The 15,025-nt window shown below is 42.1% G+C and overlaps 1 protein-coding gene across 1 annotated transcript in view; it reads left to right on the forward strand.

Moving 5' to 3' along the window:
• The window catches only part of LGR5 (leucine rich repeat containing G protein-coupled receptor 5), a 197,427-nt gene that overhangs the window by 94,053 nt on the left and 88,349 nt on the right, over positions 1-15,025 (forward strand). Inside the window, exons 3-4 of the mRNA XM_088452470.1 lie at positions 9,100-9,171; positions 13,914-13,985. Of these exons, the coding sequence (XP_088308596.1) occupies positions 9,100-9,171; positions 13,914-13,985 (144 nt within the window). The remainder of the gene's footprint in view (positions 1-9,099; positions 9,172-13,913; positions 13,986-15,025) is intronic.

Genomic DNA, 15,025 nt, shown 5'->3' on the forward strand with positions numbered 1-15,025 from the left:
GCAATTTATGGGGGTGGCCACTACTGGGGGCAATTTAGGGGGGGCACTACTGGGGGCACTGTATAGGGGGGTCTACAACTGGAGGCACTGTATAGGGGACTACTACTGGGGGCACTGTAGAGGGGGGCAACTACTGACTACTACTGGGGGCACTGTATAGGGGGGACTACTACTGGGGGCACTGTATAGGGGGACTACTATTGGGGGCAATGCAGCATAGGGGGGACTACTACTGGGGGCACTGTATAGGGGGCTACTACTGGTGGCACTGTATAGGGAGGACTACTACTGGGGCTAATGCAGCTTAGGGGGGATTACTACTGGGGGCACTGTATAGGGGGGGCTACTACTGGGGGCAATGCAGCATAGGGGGGATTACTACTGGGGGCACTACATAAGGGGAGTAGGGGGGCGCCAGTACATTACATTGCCAGGGGCGCTCGGATCCCTAGATACACCCCTGATTCTGGTCACTAAGCTGTTCTCCTAGTCATGCCATTGTTTTTTGTGCCCTTAAAAAGTTTTTAATTGCAGCATTTTTTGAAAGCATACATGTGCACAGACTCAGGGCAAGGTGTATAGGACAACACCCCCTTCACCCTTCCTAATATACATATGCTAACCTGCTCTACCCCTCATTGGGATATACCAAGCCCCTGGGACATACACTATGCACCTTGCCACAGTCACTATTGTTGTCTCTTCCCCACTGCTGCTGCTTTCCAAGGAAAAGGCAGCCTAGTTTTGAATCCAAGATGGCTGAAGTGAAACTACAGTATTTGGATACTGCATTTTCACATCAGCCGTCGTGGATTCAAAAAGAGGCTGTCTCTCCCCTGGAGCCGACTGAGATGCTGGGAAGGGACACTTTAGGGAGGGTCTGGGACTGGCTAAAGACTTGTGGGTGTAAACACTGCACATCCCATGTGCACACCTATGTTTGAATATGCAGATGTAAAACATATCTTACTACTATCATAGGTAAAATTCTCTGTTATTAGCAAATGTCTTCAATCTGAACTGCCGGTAATAATGGGAGTTCATTTCCTCATAGTATTTTGGAATGTCATATTGTGGGTCATATACAGGACTAAAATAACATGCTGTTGATGATTTCTGTATGTGCATTTGCACCGATATTAACAGACTATGGGCCTGATTCAGTAAGGATTGCAGTAGCAAAGACGCACGGTCAGTCGATTTTCGCGATCTGATCATGCGTATGCATCACAGTGTACGTGCGCGAACTAGCCACTGCGATCGGGAATGAGAGCGCAGTGTGTACGCAGACCCATTGCAGAGTGATTGACAGGAAGTACCTTTGGTGGTGGTGACGGGGGGGTGGTCGGGCGAACGCAGGCGTGTCAGTGCGATGGGACGCCCTTGCATGGGCATGCATAAATTATCCACTGCAATGCCTTACACAGCCTGAGGCCTCATACCGTAGACTGAAATTAGCAATTCCTGAGTGATTTCTGACCTGCCTTAACTGTGTGTATGGATCCGATGTTACTTTATGTTACCGATTGTTTCACTATGTTGCCCAAGTGTGTGGATGTGAGTGAGGGGAAGTGGGCGTCCTTATGTTAGGTTGAGATCGCATTGCTAATGCAAACATTTACATATCACCGCTGATATTAGCAACTCCATTGCGATCCATAGTGAATCAGGCCCTATGAGCTTTATACAGAGATTTACGCTAATGCAATCATAATTGCATACTCTCATGGATCACAGTTGCTAAAATATGCTAATACCTTCCAATGCATAGCCGAGCATAGGAACGCCCAACGCTGCCTTCTCATATCCATCTGACATTCAACAGCATAAACATTGCTAATATCGACGCACATCGTGAAGTCACGCACCATATAGGTCAACACTGACCAGCCACAAACACTGCAGCTCTCCTGACACACTGAGTTCTCAGGCTGTGAAGGAGATCGCAATGGATAATATGTATGCCCATGTTTAAATGATCCGATATGCCTGCGTTTTTCTAACCACCCACCACCGTTACCACCCCCCAAACGCTGACTACTTGTCACCAACTTTGTGAGTGATCACTGTGTGTGAGAATAATTGCAATGCAACCGCTGCGCTTGCGCAATGCGCCATACGTGCATGTGCAGTAGCAAACAATGGCTAGTTTTGAATCAGGCCCTATGAATTAATATAATCTTGTGTTCCATCTGCATAAATTCCTTATGTAATAATTACAGAGCTTTTTCTTACTGTTATTGAAATGCCAATAGTTTTCAAAAGTAAAAAAGCTCAAAGCAAATATATACATATAATTCATTTAACTTTTACTGAAAGTAAGGGGCACATATGTTGTTATATCTGTTGTAATACTTTATTATTTATTAACAGTTAGTTATATACCGTATATATTCGAGTATAAGCCGACTTTTTCAGCACATTTTTTGTGCTGAAAAAGTACCCCCTCGGCTTATACTCGAGTGAAGTGTAGCGCTGACCGGACGGAGTTTGGTCAGCGCTACACAGCACAAACACACAGCCCCCGGAGCCGGCAGCTGCGTGTTTGCTGTAATCAGCAGCCGCTGAGAGTCTGTCAGACTCTCATCAGCTGCTGCTGCTCCCACTGCGGGAGCCATCCTCCGGCGCCCGCAGTGGGTAATGGGAGAGACGTCATGAGTAATGACGTCTCTCCCATGCAAAGCGGCCGGAGGAGTTGTTAGCAGCGGGACCAGGAGCGGGAGTTTCAGGTAAGTGATTTTTTTTTTTTTACTCTTATTACTTTTCTCTCTACTGGGGGGGGGGGGGACTACAGGGGGCACTACCAGGGGGTGATTACTACAGGGGGCACTACCAGGGGGCGATTACTACAGGGGGCACTAAAAGGGGTTATTACCACTGGGGGAACTACAAGGGGGGGATTACTACAGGGGGCACTAAAAGGGGGGATTACCACTGGGGGTACTACCAGGGGGGGATTACTACAGGGGGCACTACCAGGGGAGGATTACTACAGGGGGCACTAAAAGGGGGGATTACCACTGGGGGCACTACCAGGAGGGATTACTATGGGGGCACAACTAGGGGGAATTACTACTGGGGGCACTACCAGCTGCTGCCATTTCCCACCCTAGGCTTATACTCGAGTCAATAAATTTTTCCAGTTTTTTGTGGTAAAAGTAGGTACCTCGGCTTATATTCGGGTCGACTTATACTCGAGTATATACGGTAGTACTTATATATTTCACAGCGCCTTACAGAGAAACTGGAGTACAGGGAGAATATACAAATTCCATACATAGAGGGTTGTGATCAGACTTTACCCCAGTGCTGCATGCTGTACATCAAATAATGAAGGTGATAGTAATAAATAATGACAGCTCCAAAATGAAAGTAAAAAGTTTGTTAATTAAAAAATTATGTAAATTGTGAATACCTTCAAATTTTGCTCTCTGATGATATAGCTCATTTTAAAGGGAACTACATCTGTGTGTATTGTTGTTCTGGGTTACTTATATTTAGGGGTCTATTTACTAAGCAGTGTTAGGAGACAGAGTGAAAAGTGATAAGAAAGTGATAAGGTGCCAGCCAATCAGCTCCCAACTGTCATCTCACAGGCTGTGTTTGAAAAATGATAGTTGGGAGCTGACTGGCTGGCCCCTTATCACTTTCTTATCACTTTTCACTCTGTCTCCTAACACTGCTTAGTAAATAGACCCCATAATGTGGTATGCTGTCTCTTATCTGTCTCTTATTTTCTGCAGCCGGGTGTCATGCTAGGAAGTAGGGGCTTCTCTAACTAAACACGCAGTGAGGGATTGACAGATAGGTAGATATGCAGAAATAAAGGGCCAAATGTAATAGGGTGAGAGTTTAGCATACTCTCACACTATTACATTGGTCAAGCTGTATCTTTAAATGGGGAAACACCTGGATGAGAGTTTAAATCGTAAGAGTTTTTTGAGTCTGAAAAACATTTGCATGTTTTCAGACTTTGATACATTTTGGCCGAGTTTAAAAAGTGGGAGTTTTCTCTCACATTTTCTAAACTCTCACCCTATTACATTTGGCCCATAGTGTGGATTGGTGGACTAATATATACGTGCCTACTCTCCTGGAAGGTGTGGGAGACTCCAGGTTTTTCGGGTAATTCCCTGCACCACTGGAACAGTGGGCGGATCTCCCGCATTCCGCCCACTTCCTATTGAAGTGGGCAGGATGGGGAGATAATACCAGGAATCGCCAGTCTGTAGGGGGGGCGCGGGGCTAAAGTTACGCAAATCGTATAATTTTTAGCTCGGCCTCTACCAATGGACCTATGATTCATGGAAGTTTGCCATGACGGGGGTGGGACCTAATGATGAGAGAAAGTCTGGCCCCCTAAAGTGGTATGCTGCGTCTCCTCTCTGGGCTTCTCCTGTAGAGGAGACTTTAAATGTAGGCAAGTATGGATTACTACTGTAGACCAGTGGTTCCCAAACTCGGTCTTTCAAGCACCTTAACATTCCAGTTTTAAGAATAATATTGCTTGAGCACAGGTGACTTAATTAGTACCAGGGCTGGCCCCAGGTCTACTAGTACCCTTTGTGAGAATTTTTGGCGCACTCAGCGTATGTGGCTATATTAACAATGGTGGCAGTAGGATTATATACATATACTATCCGGTGGTGATATACTGCAGTAGATATAGGGTCACTACACTGAAGTGCTAAAAGTCATGGAATAGCTGTATGTAAAGGTAATGGTAGGTGGAGTCACCATACGGTGATATCTTGGAAATGCCCAGACCTGCATCAGCTGTAATCTGACATCTCATGAGTCAGTTTGAACACCGGTTAGGCTGCTCATGACAAGGCGACGCAAATTATTGGACATTCTATTTACAAAGTTGTGCGGACATTCAACATTCCTAGATCTACAATGTCACGTGTGTATCAGGAATACCTCATGGAAGGCGTTACCACCCATCATGGACAGCCCAGTGGACGGGTGCTCTATGATCATGACCAGCAGCGTCTGGCCAGAATTGGGCATGGTAACAGACATGCAACACTGGCTAAAGTCACATCCACATTCAATGCATGAGGTACCAGATGCATATCCAGCAGGTAAGTGCAGCATTCTAGTTTCCATTGGAATTGTGAGCATAATACCTACCAGAGTGCCCTTGTTAACACTATGACACTAGACATAGTGCCTCACCTAGGCTCGTGACATCACTGATTGGACCCTCGGGAACTGGCAACATGTGACGTGGTCCAATGGGTCACGATTCCAGTTGTTTTGGGTTGATGGTAAGGTTCAGGTGTGGCACAGACCCCATGAGACCATGGACCCCATTTGTCAACAAGGCACCATGCAGGCCGGTGATGGTTCCATAGCATTGATCGGACATGTCATTGACCGGCAACCACTACATTGCATTGCTTAATGACAATTCGTAGCCCCTCATTGAATTCATGTTCCCCCACTACAATGGCATATTCCAGCAGGATAATGCACTGCAGAGCCGTAACTAGACTTTTTGGTGCCCTGTGCCAGAAAGAGCATTGGTGCACCCCTCATTTTTCAAAGGGACATAATGCACCCAAAAAAGGGGAATGGCCTCATGGGGAAGGGCCAGGGAAGAGATAGGAGAGGACAGGAAATGCTGAGGATGATATAAGAGGAAGCTACAAGGGAGAATGAGAAATAAGAGGAAGCTACAAGGGAGAATGATAATAAACAGAATTATGACAGGCCTAGCTACAGCCCTGATGCACCGTGTCATTGGTCCCAAGTTGTCCAGTATTGGTTTGCAAAGCATTCTGGAGCATTCCGATGAATGGTGTGGCCAACAGGTTCGCCCGACATGAACCCATTCGCACATTTATGGTGGAGAGGTCCATTTGCACTCAAGATCCTGCACCTACAAATATCAAGGGGTGTGGGAAGCTATCCAGACAGCATGGGTCAACATCTCTCCAGAGGTCTTCTGTCTACTTGTAACACATTCCCCCTCACCCCTTACTTCAATGCATTCCTCCTCATCCCATACTGTAACACATTTCCCCTCACCCCACATTGTAAAACATTCCCCGTTACCCCTCACTGTAACATTCCACCTTATTGTAACACATTTCCCCTCACTGTAATACATTCCCCTTCAAACCTTACTGTAACACTCAGTACTTGCAATTTACCGGCCTGTGGCAGAAACAACACTGCACCCCTTATGGGGTGAAGCCCCTGTGCATCTGCTGTGCTAGAACATACCTTGTTAGGGCCCTGGTTAGTACATCAGTCAACTTGATTTAATCATCTGTGCTCATGCAAGGATATCCTTAAAATCTGGACTGTTAGGGTGCCTTGGGGACCGAGTTTGGAAAACCATCAAAAAGCAGCACCAATGGTGTCACACCAACTCACTCTTCAGTTTTTTTTACATATATCAGATGCCATCAGTATGTTTTCCTGAAGATGTGAAAAGGAGTGCTAAAATTGAGTAATATAGGTAGTGCATTACTTTTTACCACAACTGCAGTGGAATGTTAAACTGAACTGCATTTTACTTTCATGATTCTGAAAATGTAAAGGTTGGAGTTTAATGGTCCTTTAATACATAATCTGCAAATTAAATGTTGTTTTTCAAGTGATTGTAAATTTTTAAATGACACATAATTTTCACATATATCACTATATCCACAAGGCAGAAATTTATATCCTCTATAAAAGATGCAATTTTGACAGTAGACGTTCTTGTATGGCACTATAAACACACTTAAAAAAAAGTCACAATGTCACAAAGACTTTTGCAGGAAATATATTGTCTGTATGTAAATAACATTTATTGCCACCATGATTGCTTCATTATAGCCATGCACTACAGGACCTATTCATTATGTAAATTATCGGGGGCTGGGCATCAGAATTGTGAATGTCGACAGTCATAATGTCAGCACTGATATTTTGGCCTTCAACTAACTCTAAACCTAATTGCAGCCTAATCCTAATTGCATATGTCGACATTTTGACTGTTAACATTCACAATGTAAACATTTTGAACATGTCAACATGTCAGTGTTGACATTGTGGATGTCGAGATTATGTACATGTCAACATCCTGAATTCATTAATTTAGAGCATGCCGACATTACGAAGTCGACGTTTTAATGTCGACATTCTGAATGGGATCCCACATGGAGACCAAATTGGGCAGATGTAGTTATTCAAGACCTTGCTTTATCCTTCCTGGGTCAGCTTATAACCTTTCACAACTGCAGATGGGGGTCATCTACTAACCAGTTTCCCATTCTGCCTGATCAAACGTTATTGGATTTGATCAGGATAGTTTAGTATGATGATGTGATGCATTACAAGTACTTTTCCAGCTTAATTGTGCAGAGTGTTTATATTACCTCTGCAATCCTGTGTTATCTCTTACAGGTGCACATCTCATTTGTTCTGTGCCTAATGTCACTGCAATCAGGTTTATGTAGCGGAGAAGAATTGGAGCTGATCATTGTACTAGTTGACGCCAGGCAGTCTGCCTAATAAAGAGTATGTGCACTGTGAGGACTCTTCTGAGAAGAGAGACAATGGGGTCAATCCAGTTAGCTGTGATTCAGTTTCACTTTGCAGCAGCCCAAACTCGCACAAAAGTGCTCCTAGCCCCATAGAGCTGTGAGCAAAATTGTGCGAATTTGGGCTTATAGCGGTCCACGAGCTGCAGTTCCTTTGCTAATGGCAACTCTCACCCTTTGCAGACAATTGGATTGACCCCAATATCTTTCTCTCTAAAGCTGGGTACACATTAGACATTGTGTGTACACAGCCAACCCACGATGCGACGGACGACATATCGAATGGTCCTTACCACATGATCTGGTGAACAACCGCACGATATGTCAATGTCGATCAGCCGCATCCAAATACACGGGGTCGCTCATCACATTGACAGATTGAGCTGCATGTAGGCTGTCTATGCGATTAACGACCACACAGGAGCTCGCAGGGTCATTCATAGTGGGTGTACACTGGCCAATGTGGACGATATGGCGGCCCGATCTGTCGGATCAGACGGCATATCGTCTAATGTGTACCCAGTGTAACGTACAAATCTGAATCAGGCCCATAGATCGTGAGCTCCACTGGGGCAGGAAGTGATGTGAATGACCAAATATTGTCTGTAAAGTGCTGCGGAATATGTGTGCTATATAAATACCTGGTAATAATGGCATAAATAAATAATTCAAGTGTATGTATCTAAGAGCATTTTCCCCCTAAACGCTTACAAATTATAGTAATAGAAATTGTTGATGCTCACTAGGTCTACTCAGTATTTAGATCAGGGGTAGCCAACCCTGGTCCTCGAGAGCTACCAACAGTGCATTTTTTCAGGTCTCACAGAATCACAAGTGAAATAATTAGCTCCACCTATGGATTTTTCAAATGTGTCAGTGAGTAATAACTACACCTGTGCACCTGCTGGGTGACCTGGAAAACGTGAACTGTTGGTTACTCTCGAGGACCGAGGTTGGATACCCCTGATTTAGATGTACACAATATCAATATTTGGTTTGCATTGAAGATAGTAAACAATCTGCTAGTTATAAAAATAATGTAAGTGTATTTGAATATTAATTACAGTAATAGTATCCATGTTGTATAATGTGTATGTAAAGACATTTTAATGTATTTAAAATGAATTAGTTTTTTTAATATGGAATTCTTAAGTCACCACTAGCTATGTACCATTGTATATTAGAATGTAAGTCGAAATAGATTGTTTCAGAATTGAACAGAACATGGACATTAGTGGTTATCTGTCCCTTGGCTTTGAGGTCATGCTGAGTGATGCTGACCTCTCTCTTGGCACACATAAGCATATATGTTGCTGCATACAGGATTCACACTACAGTAATAATGAAACATTTATGTTTCTTCTCACTGTTTTCACTTATAGAGATTACTTTATTTATTCACTTAGTTTTTTTCTATAACAAGACAAGACAGTAAAACAATTACGCCTGGCATGCCTGCTTAGTGAATAGTTGTGATGCATAAAGATGTATCTTGTTTAAATGAGTTCCACATGATGAGAAATGGATTAACTTTATTTTTATTTTTTTTACTTTGCAGACGTCTTGCAGGAAATTACTTGACATACATCCCCAAGGGAGCTTTTGCCGGGCTCAACAGTCTCAAAGTACTGTAAGTAGAGCATTTGTGGTATATATTTCCAATTACTGCTCTCAATTGCCCTAGACCACTAATTGCACTATTCTTGACTTGCTCGATCATTTCAACCAATAAACAAAAACACTTTAAATTGTACAATGCATATAAATATATATATATATATATATATATATATATATATGCAAATAGAATGACAGACAGACGTGTTTTCTCTCTGCATAATACTGTTCATCGGAAACAGGGAGCCATTGGCTTGGCTTGTTGCTTACTGCTGTTAAGCAAATGTACAGTATACAGTGATAGTAATGTTTTACAATTATGATGTATTTTTATAAATGTACTGTGTACTAAAAGTATGCAGCACCCCTGCAAGTTTTTTTTTTTTTAAAACACAACTTTGATGTATAGACAAATATCTACATAGAGCAGGAACAACAACAAAATAATCAGCTTAAAGTAGATGCTCCAAACAATCCTTTTATAAAAACAAAAATCAGTCAGCAGATCTAGCCCAAATAATCCCTACACAACCACAAAGGAAAAAGTATGAATAGCTGCACTCACCTATCCATCACTTGTGAGAAAAACAATATTGCAGATAAAGTCACTTGTCACTTCCAACACAATCACAAGCTCTGTATAAAAGCCAAAGTAAAAAAGGTACAATAGAGAAACGCTTCCAAGCAGAAAGCCTTACACTCCAAGTATATAGAGTTGCTAAAATTTACCAGAGGTGAACACTGGATAAATGTCTTTGTAGGCTCTCAGCTTGGCAGCCGCAACCTACTTGCCAGGTTGTACGCTTATTAAGTACTGTTCTAAACCCTGTGGGCTACTTTATTGAAGTCAGATTGACTATAGAGTAGCTTGGGTTTGTTTACTTGATTTCCTTTAAATTGCATAAGAAAAAACAAATGACCATGTTTGGCTGCCTCCATTGATATGGCATACGTGCCTACTTTTAAAAAAGCATTTCAGGGAGATTGTGAAAGCAACACCTATGAGCGTGGCGGTAAAGTGGACGTGTACTGCTACATCTGAGAGGCGGGTCAAAATACTGACTTACATCCATATGTAAATGAGCCCCAAAGCAGTTATTAAGATCTAGGCATTATGCACTTTTTTCCATTATATATACCTCATTTTTATTGAAAGTGTTGCACAAATTTGAAATGATTTTATATTTGACCACACATATGTATACTTTTTTATTTATTTTACTTACAACTAAGATTACCTTTTAAGCACGGAAGACGCTCATTGTCAACCCTATATATTGTCTGAAATTTATTTGGTGGATTGCCGACCACCACAATCTTGTTGATAGAGCTGACACCCACAAATTCTGGGAAGTGCGTTTTACTATTTAAAATTGGGTATAATTACTACCACCAAAACACAAAGTCCATAGGTGTACAGAAACCTGCTTGGCGCTGAAATCATCCATAATCTCAGTAAGATCTACTTGTTGATGAAAACACACTGTTACTTTTCAGAAAATACATGTAGCCATAAGGATCATAGTGCCCCATAACCAATGCAGGGAAATTATACTAATAATTCCATTTGAATGTATATAGCTCTGTTTTTTTTAATATAACAGCTACATAATGGGAGTAAGATTCAATAAGGGAGATTGCTAGACTCTTCAGGGAGTCTGGGAGATTGCTACTATTTTAGAGAGTCTCCCTGACGGGATCAGTATGATTTAAATCCCAACGCCGGAAGAATGGAAGTGAAGATCCTGACAAGGTAAGTAAATTAACTATTACTAACACTCTCCTCCCTCCTTACCCTAACCCTCTTTTAGGGGTGCCTAACCCCCCCATCAGTGCCTAACTCTAACCCCCCTCCCCGCAGCCTAACCCTAACCCCCCCTTCCCCTAGCCTAACCCTAACCCTCCTGGGGGGGTGCCTAACCCTAAGTCCCCCCCGGGAGCCCCTAAACTAACCCTCTCCTCCCCCTTCGTTCGGTATGCCGGGCGTCGGGCTCCCATCGTAGAGATAATGATAGGTGTCGGGATATCGACGCCTATCATTAGACCCCTGACGGGATTTGACAGTTGGGAAGCCGGCGGTCAGCATTTTGACCGTCGGCTTCCTAACTGCATCCCCCCTTACAATCAGGGAGAGTTGGCAAGTACGGATATACAGTAGATCATGTGACTTATGTTATAGGATGCTAGTGCCCATTATTGAAGAAAAATATATGGGGGTCTATGTAATAGGTTGCATTCTGGTACCGTTATGGGAACACCTGCAAATCTTCCCATACTTTTAAAGTGGCAATCATTTTAAAGGCAAAACCAAGCAGGTTTTGCCTTTAAAATGATTGCCGCTTTAAAAATATGGAAAGAATCACAAGAGTTCCCATAGCTGCACCAGAGTGCAACCTATTACATAGGCCCCCCATATCTTTTTCTTCACTAATGGGCACTAGCATTATGTACTAAATACTACTTCGAGGCATTGTATGGAAGTACAATGTTGCCCTTTTGGGAAATGTTACTGTGCATTCAGCTGCAGATGTCACAAGAATCTCAGTAGTGTTTCTTTGGTAAATGGCAAGCTAATAAATATTTGCTTGCATTACACGGCAAACAATGTACATCACACCCTCTTCCTGTAATAGGTAATTTACCAGAATCAACAATATTAGGCTTAGAGCTGTTTACAGTAGTTTATTTTCACCAAGTACACATTTGCTAAAAAGTGCAAGCACACATACCTTGCACCAGTGACATGCGGTGAGGTCAATGGCTGGGGAAGCACACATGGAGATGGATCTGAGTGCTGGGAGCCTGTCTCACCCCCTACTCACTGTAATTCTCCCCTCACTACATTATGCTTCAGTGTCCATTGATTCTCCTACCTGGATCACTGTGTCATCTCTTTCTGCTACTGACTGATACATGACACATCCAAGGTGTTCATCGGTGCTCAAGGTACGCCCCCATACTCAGAGGCATGCCTCTATTAGCTCTCTTTCTATGCAGCATACTGCAAGCAGTGTCTGACTAAACAGAAGTGAGGCTGAGCTGGTGCTGCATCATCTCTCATCTTCCTGCAGTCCCAGGGAGATCCACAAAGCTGGTGAGTGTTAACTATAAAAATAATTACAATAAACAAAGAAGATGTTTATAAGTTATAAATATCTTTGTATTATTCTAATAATTTTTATATCAAATCTCAGGAGTATGATGGGGAGAATCTGCCTCCCGTGACTGCATGTCCCTGCCTTGCACTGCTGTACATGGAACATGGCAAACATATTTGATCATAAATAAATGTTGTTTTTTTTATTTGCATGATTATTTGTTTAAATACAGTAAAAGGAATTAGTCGATGTGTTAACATTGGGACATTTTACATTTTAAATATGGTCTCAGAATTCCGATCACAATTATTTTATTTTTGTGCTTACTGAAAATATGCCCACCAGTCAGGAATTGTTTGGATTCAAAACAACACAGTAAATTTGTCCAATGCATTACTCCTGGAGAGAATATTGATCTGAGCTGCTGGTGTGTGTAGATCTTCCATACTTTGACACCAACCCTCCATACATACATAAAACATTGGTCAGGAATGGAGAGTTCCCTATCCTACGGCTCCTCTTGAACATGAATCACCTCAGACAATGACAGTCATGGACCCTAGTTACAGGCCCTATGTGAGTGGAAGCATCAGTAAATAATTTCATATTTATTCTCTGATGAAGAAAAATAGCAGTGTAAAAATGAAATACAGTGAAGTATATGTTATATGAAGAAAAAATCACAGTGGAAAAGTGAAATACAGTGACGTGTACAGTACATATAATACCATTTTAAACTTGGGAGGGCTGAATAAATGTTACAATAATCTGCTGGGATTGTGCTAAATGTGGCTAGTGAGTTTTGTATCTTTTTGTTTTTCAAAACAAGTTTTAGGGCCTAATTCAGAGAGGGACACAATGCCGAGTTTTACGCAGAACGAGCGATGAGAAGGCAGCATTGGGCGTCCCTATGCTCGGGTAAATTATGGAACTATTTGCATATTTTTGCAGCTGCGGTCCATGCAAAATCGCAGCTGTGATCGCATTAGCGCCCATCGCTGAATCAGGCCCTTATTCCCAGCTGATTGCTGCTGACAACGGTACAGTCTTACATGAGAAGCTGGAGGAATATTATACGGATCACTAAATCAGATGTTGAGCATTGCTAGTAGAGGTATAGTGACCTAGAAGTGCGTGTAATAAGCATTACAGACACTGTGTCTTGTAATCTCAGACAAACTAAGATCAGAATAAATAACTATACAATAACATAGGACACTGACTATCATACTGCTTTTCTTATGCTGTGTCTGACACAGTTCTTAAATTGAGAAAAAGTTCCTTTGAAAATGCAGCTGAGTAAATATGCCTATATGGTTTGTTGTTATTGCCATTATGTGACTGGCAACAGCTCTTGAACATATTTTGTTTTGAAACAGGTGAGTACCTGCCACCGACCTGCAGTAATCTGCAATGCTGATGCATACTCCGGTAGTTTATCTTAGCTTCCAGAACCCTCTCTTGTGTATTCACAGACCAATGTTTAAACATTTAAGACTGAAACTGATTCCATTGTGTTGCTACTGTCTGTTTTTTTGTGTAAGCTTTAAAAGTTTAAATAATGCTTTTGAACATAAGCTTAAACTTCCTGTATGAATTATATTACAAAGAGGTATCATATACTACAATATAAATTATTTTTCTCATTTCTGATTAGTATGTTGCAGAACAACCAGTTAAAACAAGCTCCAAGTGAAGCTTTTCACAACCTTCGCAATCTCCAGTCTTTGTAAGTACAGTATACTTGGTAATTTAATGTAATAGATTAAAAAGACAGTCGTCAATGTTGGAAAATATGCTCTGTGTTTTAGTGGCAACTCATATTTAATAGCTGCAAATGCAGTAAGAGAAAAAAAATAGGTATGATAAAATGAGCACTAAAAATTGTGTTTTTCTAACATTAAAAGGACATCACCATACTATATTGTCATTATATACTGTTCAAAAGTATCTTTCAAGTTCATGTCATTAGAAGTAAATGCATATTTAAAAAAAAAAATTATGTTTTAATTATAATGAATGAAGGTATGATATTGTTTAATACAAATTCTACCCAAGACCCCCAAAAGCCTGAGAGGCTTGTTATTACAGCTCCTTGCACTTATGCTACAAATTAAATTACAACAAGATGATTCTTTATGAATTAATGTGAATGTAAAAAACAGGTGGGTTTAACAATAATATATATAGTGCCTATTCTCAGTTATAATAACACACAGTGAGATGACAAAGGATATCCAATAAGATAATGATTCCTAGGTTGGAAAACATCTGCAGTCCCACATACAGACTGCACTCGGGCCTCATTAAACAGCCATTTCTTGGTCTCTATTACTGCCTCACTGACATTTGTAGCATGGTTATACTAGCCCATCGCTGCTGTGTGCTGGGCTAGAGAGAGAGAGGCTGCTACAGCAGCAATCAGTTCTCTCTCTCCCTGCTTAATGTGCGGGGAATAGCGATTGCGCCCCACCCCCTGGACTCCAGCGCCCCCCTGTGCATCAGCCACGAACATGTTACATTTTTTGTAAGGAGGGGTCTGACCGTACCTCTCCTGGTTGGCCATGCCCCTACATGTACCCGGGCCTGGCAGAGCTGTCGGCAGCCGTGGTCTCCCCATGGTACTGCCAGTCTGGGCTACAAATAGCAGAGCGTGTTTCCATTATCTGGCTTCTAGGGGTTGCAGCCGATGCAGTCCCTAGAAGCCCGGGCTGCTTGTCAATTTGTGCGCATGTGCAGGATTGTGATCCCATGCATGGGCACAAGATG

The sequence above is a fragment of the Taudactylus pleione genome, unplaced genomic scaffold (assembly GCF_031769625.1).
Source record: "Taudactylus pleione unplaced genomic scaffold, aTauple2 ptg000038l, whole genome shotgun sequence".
NCBI classification, from domain to species: domain Eukaryota; kingdom Metazoa; phylum Chordata; class Amphibia; order Anura; family Myobatrachidae; genus Taudactylus; species Taudactylus pleione.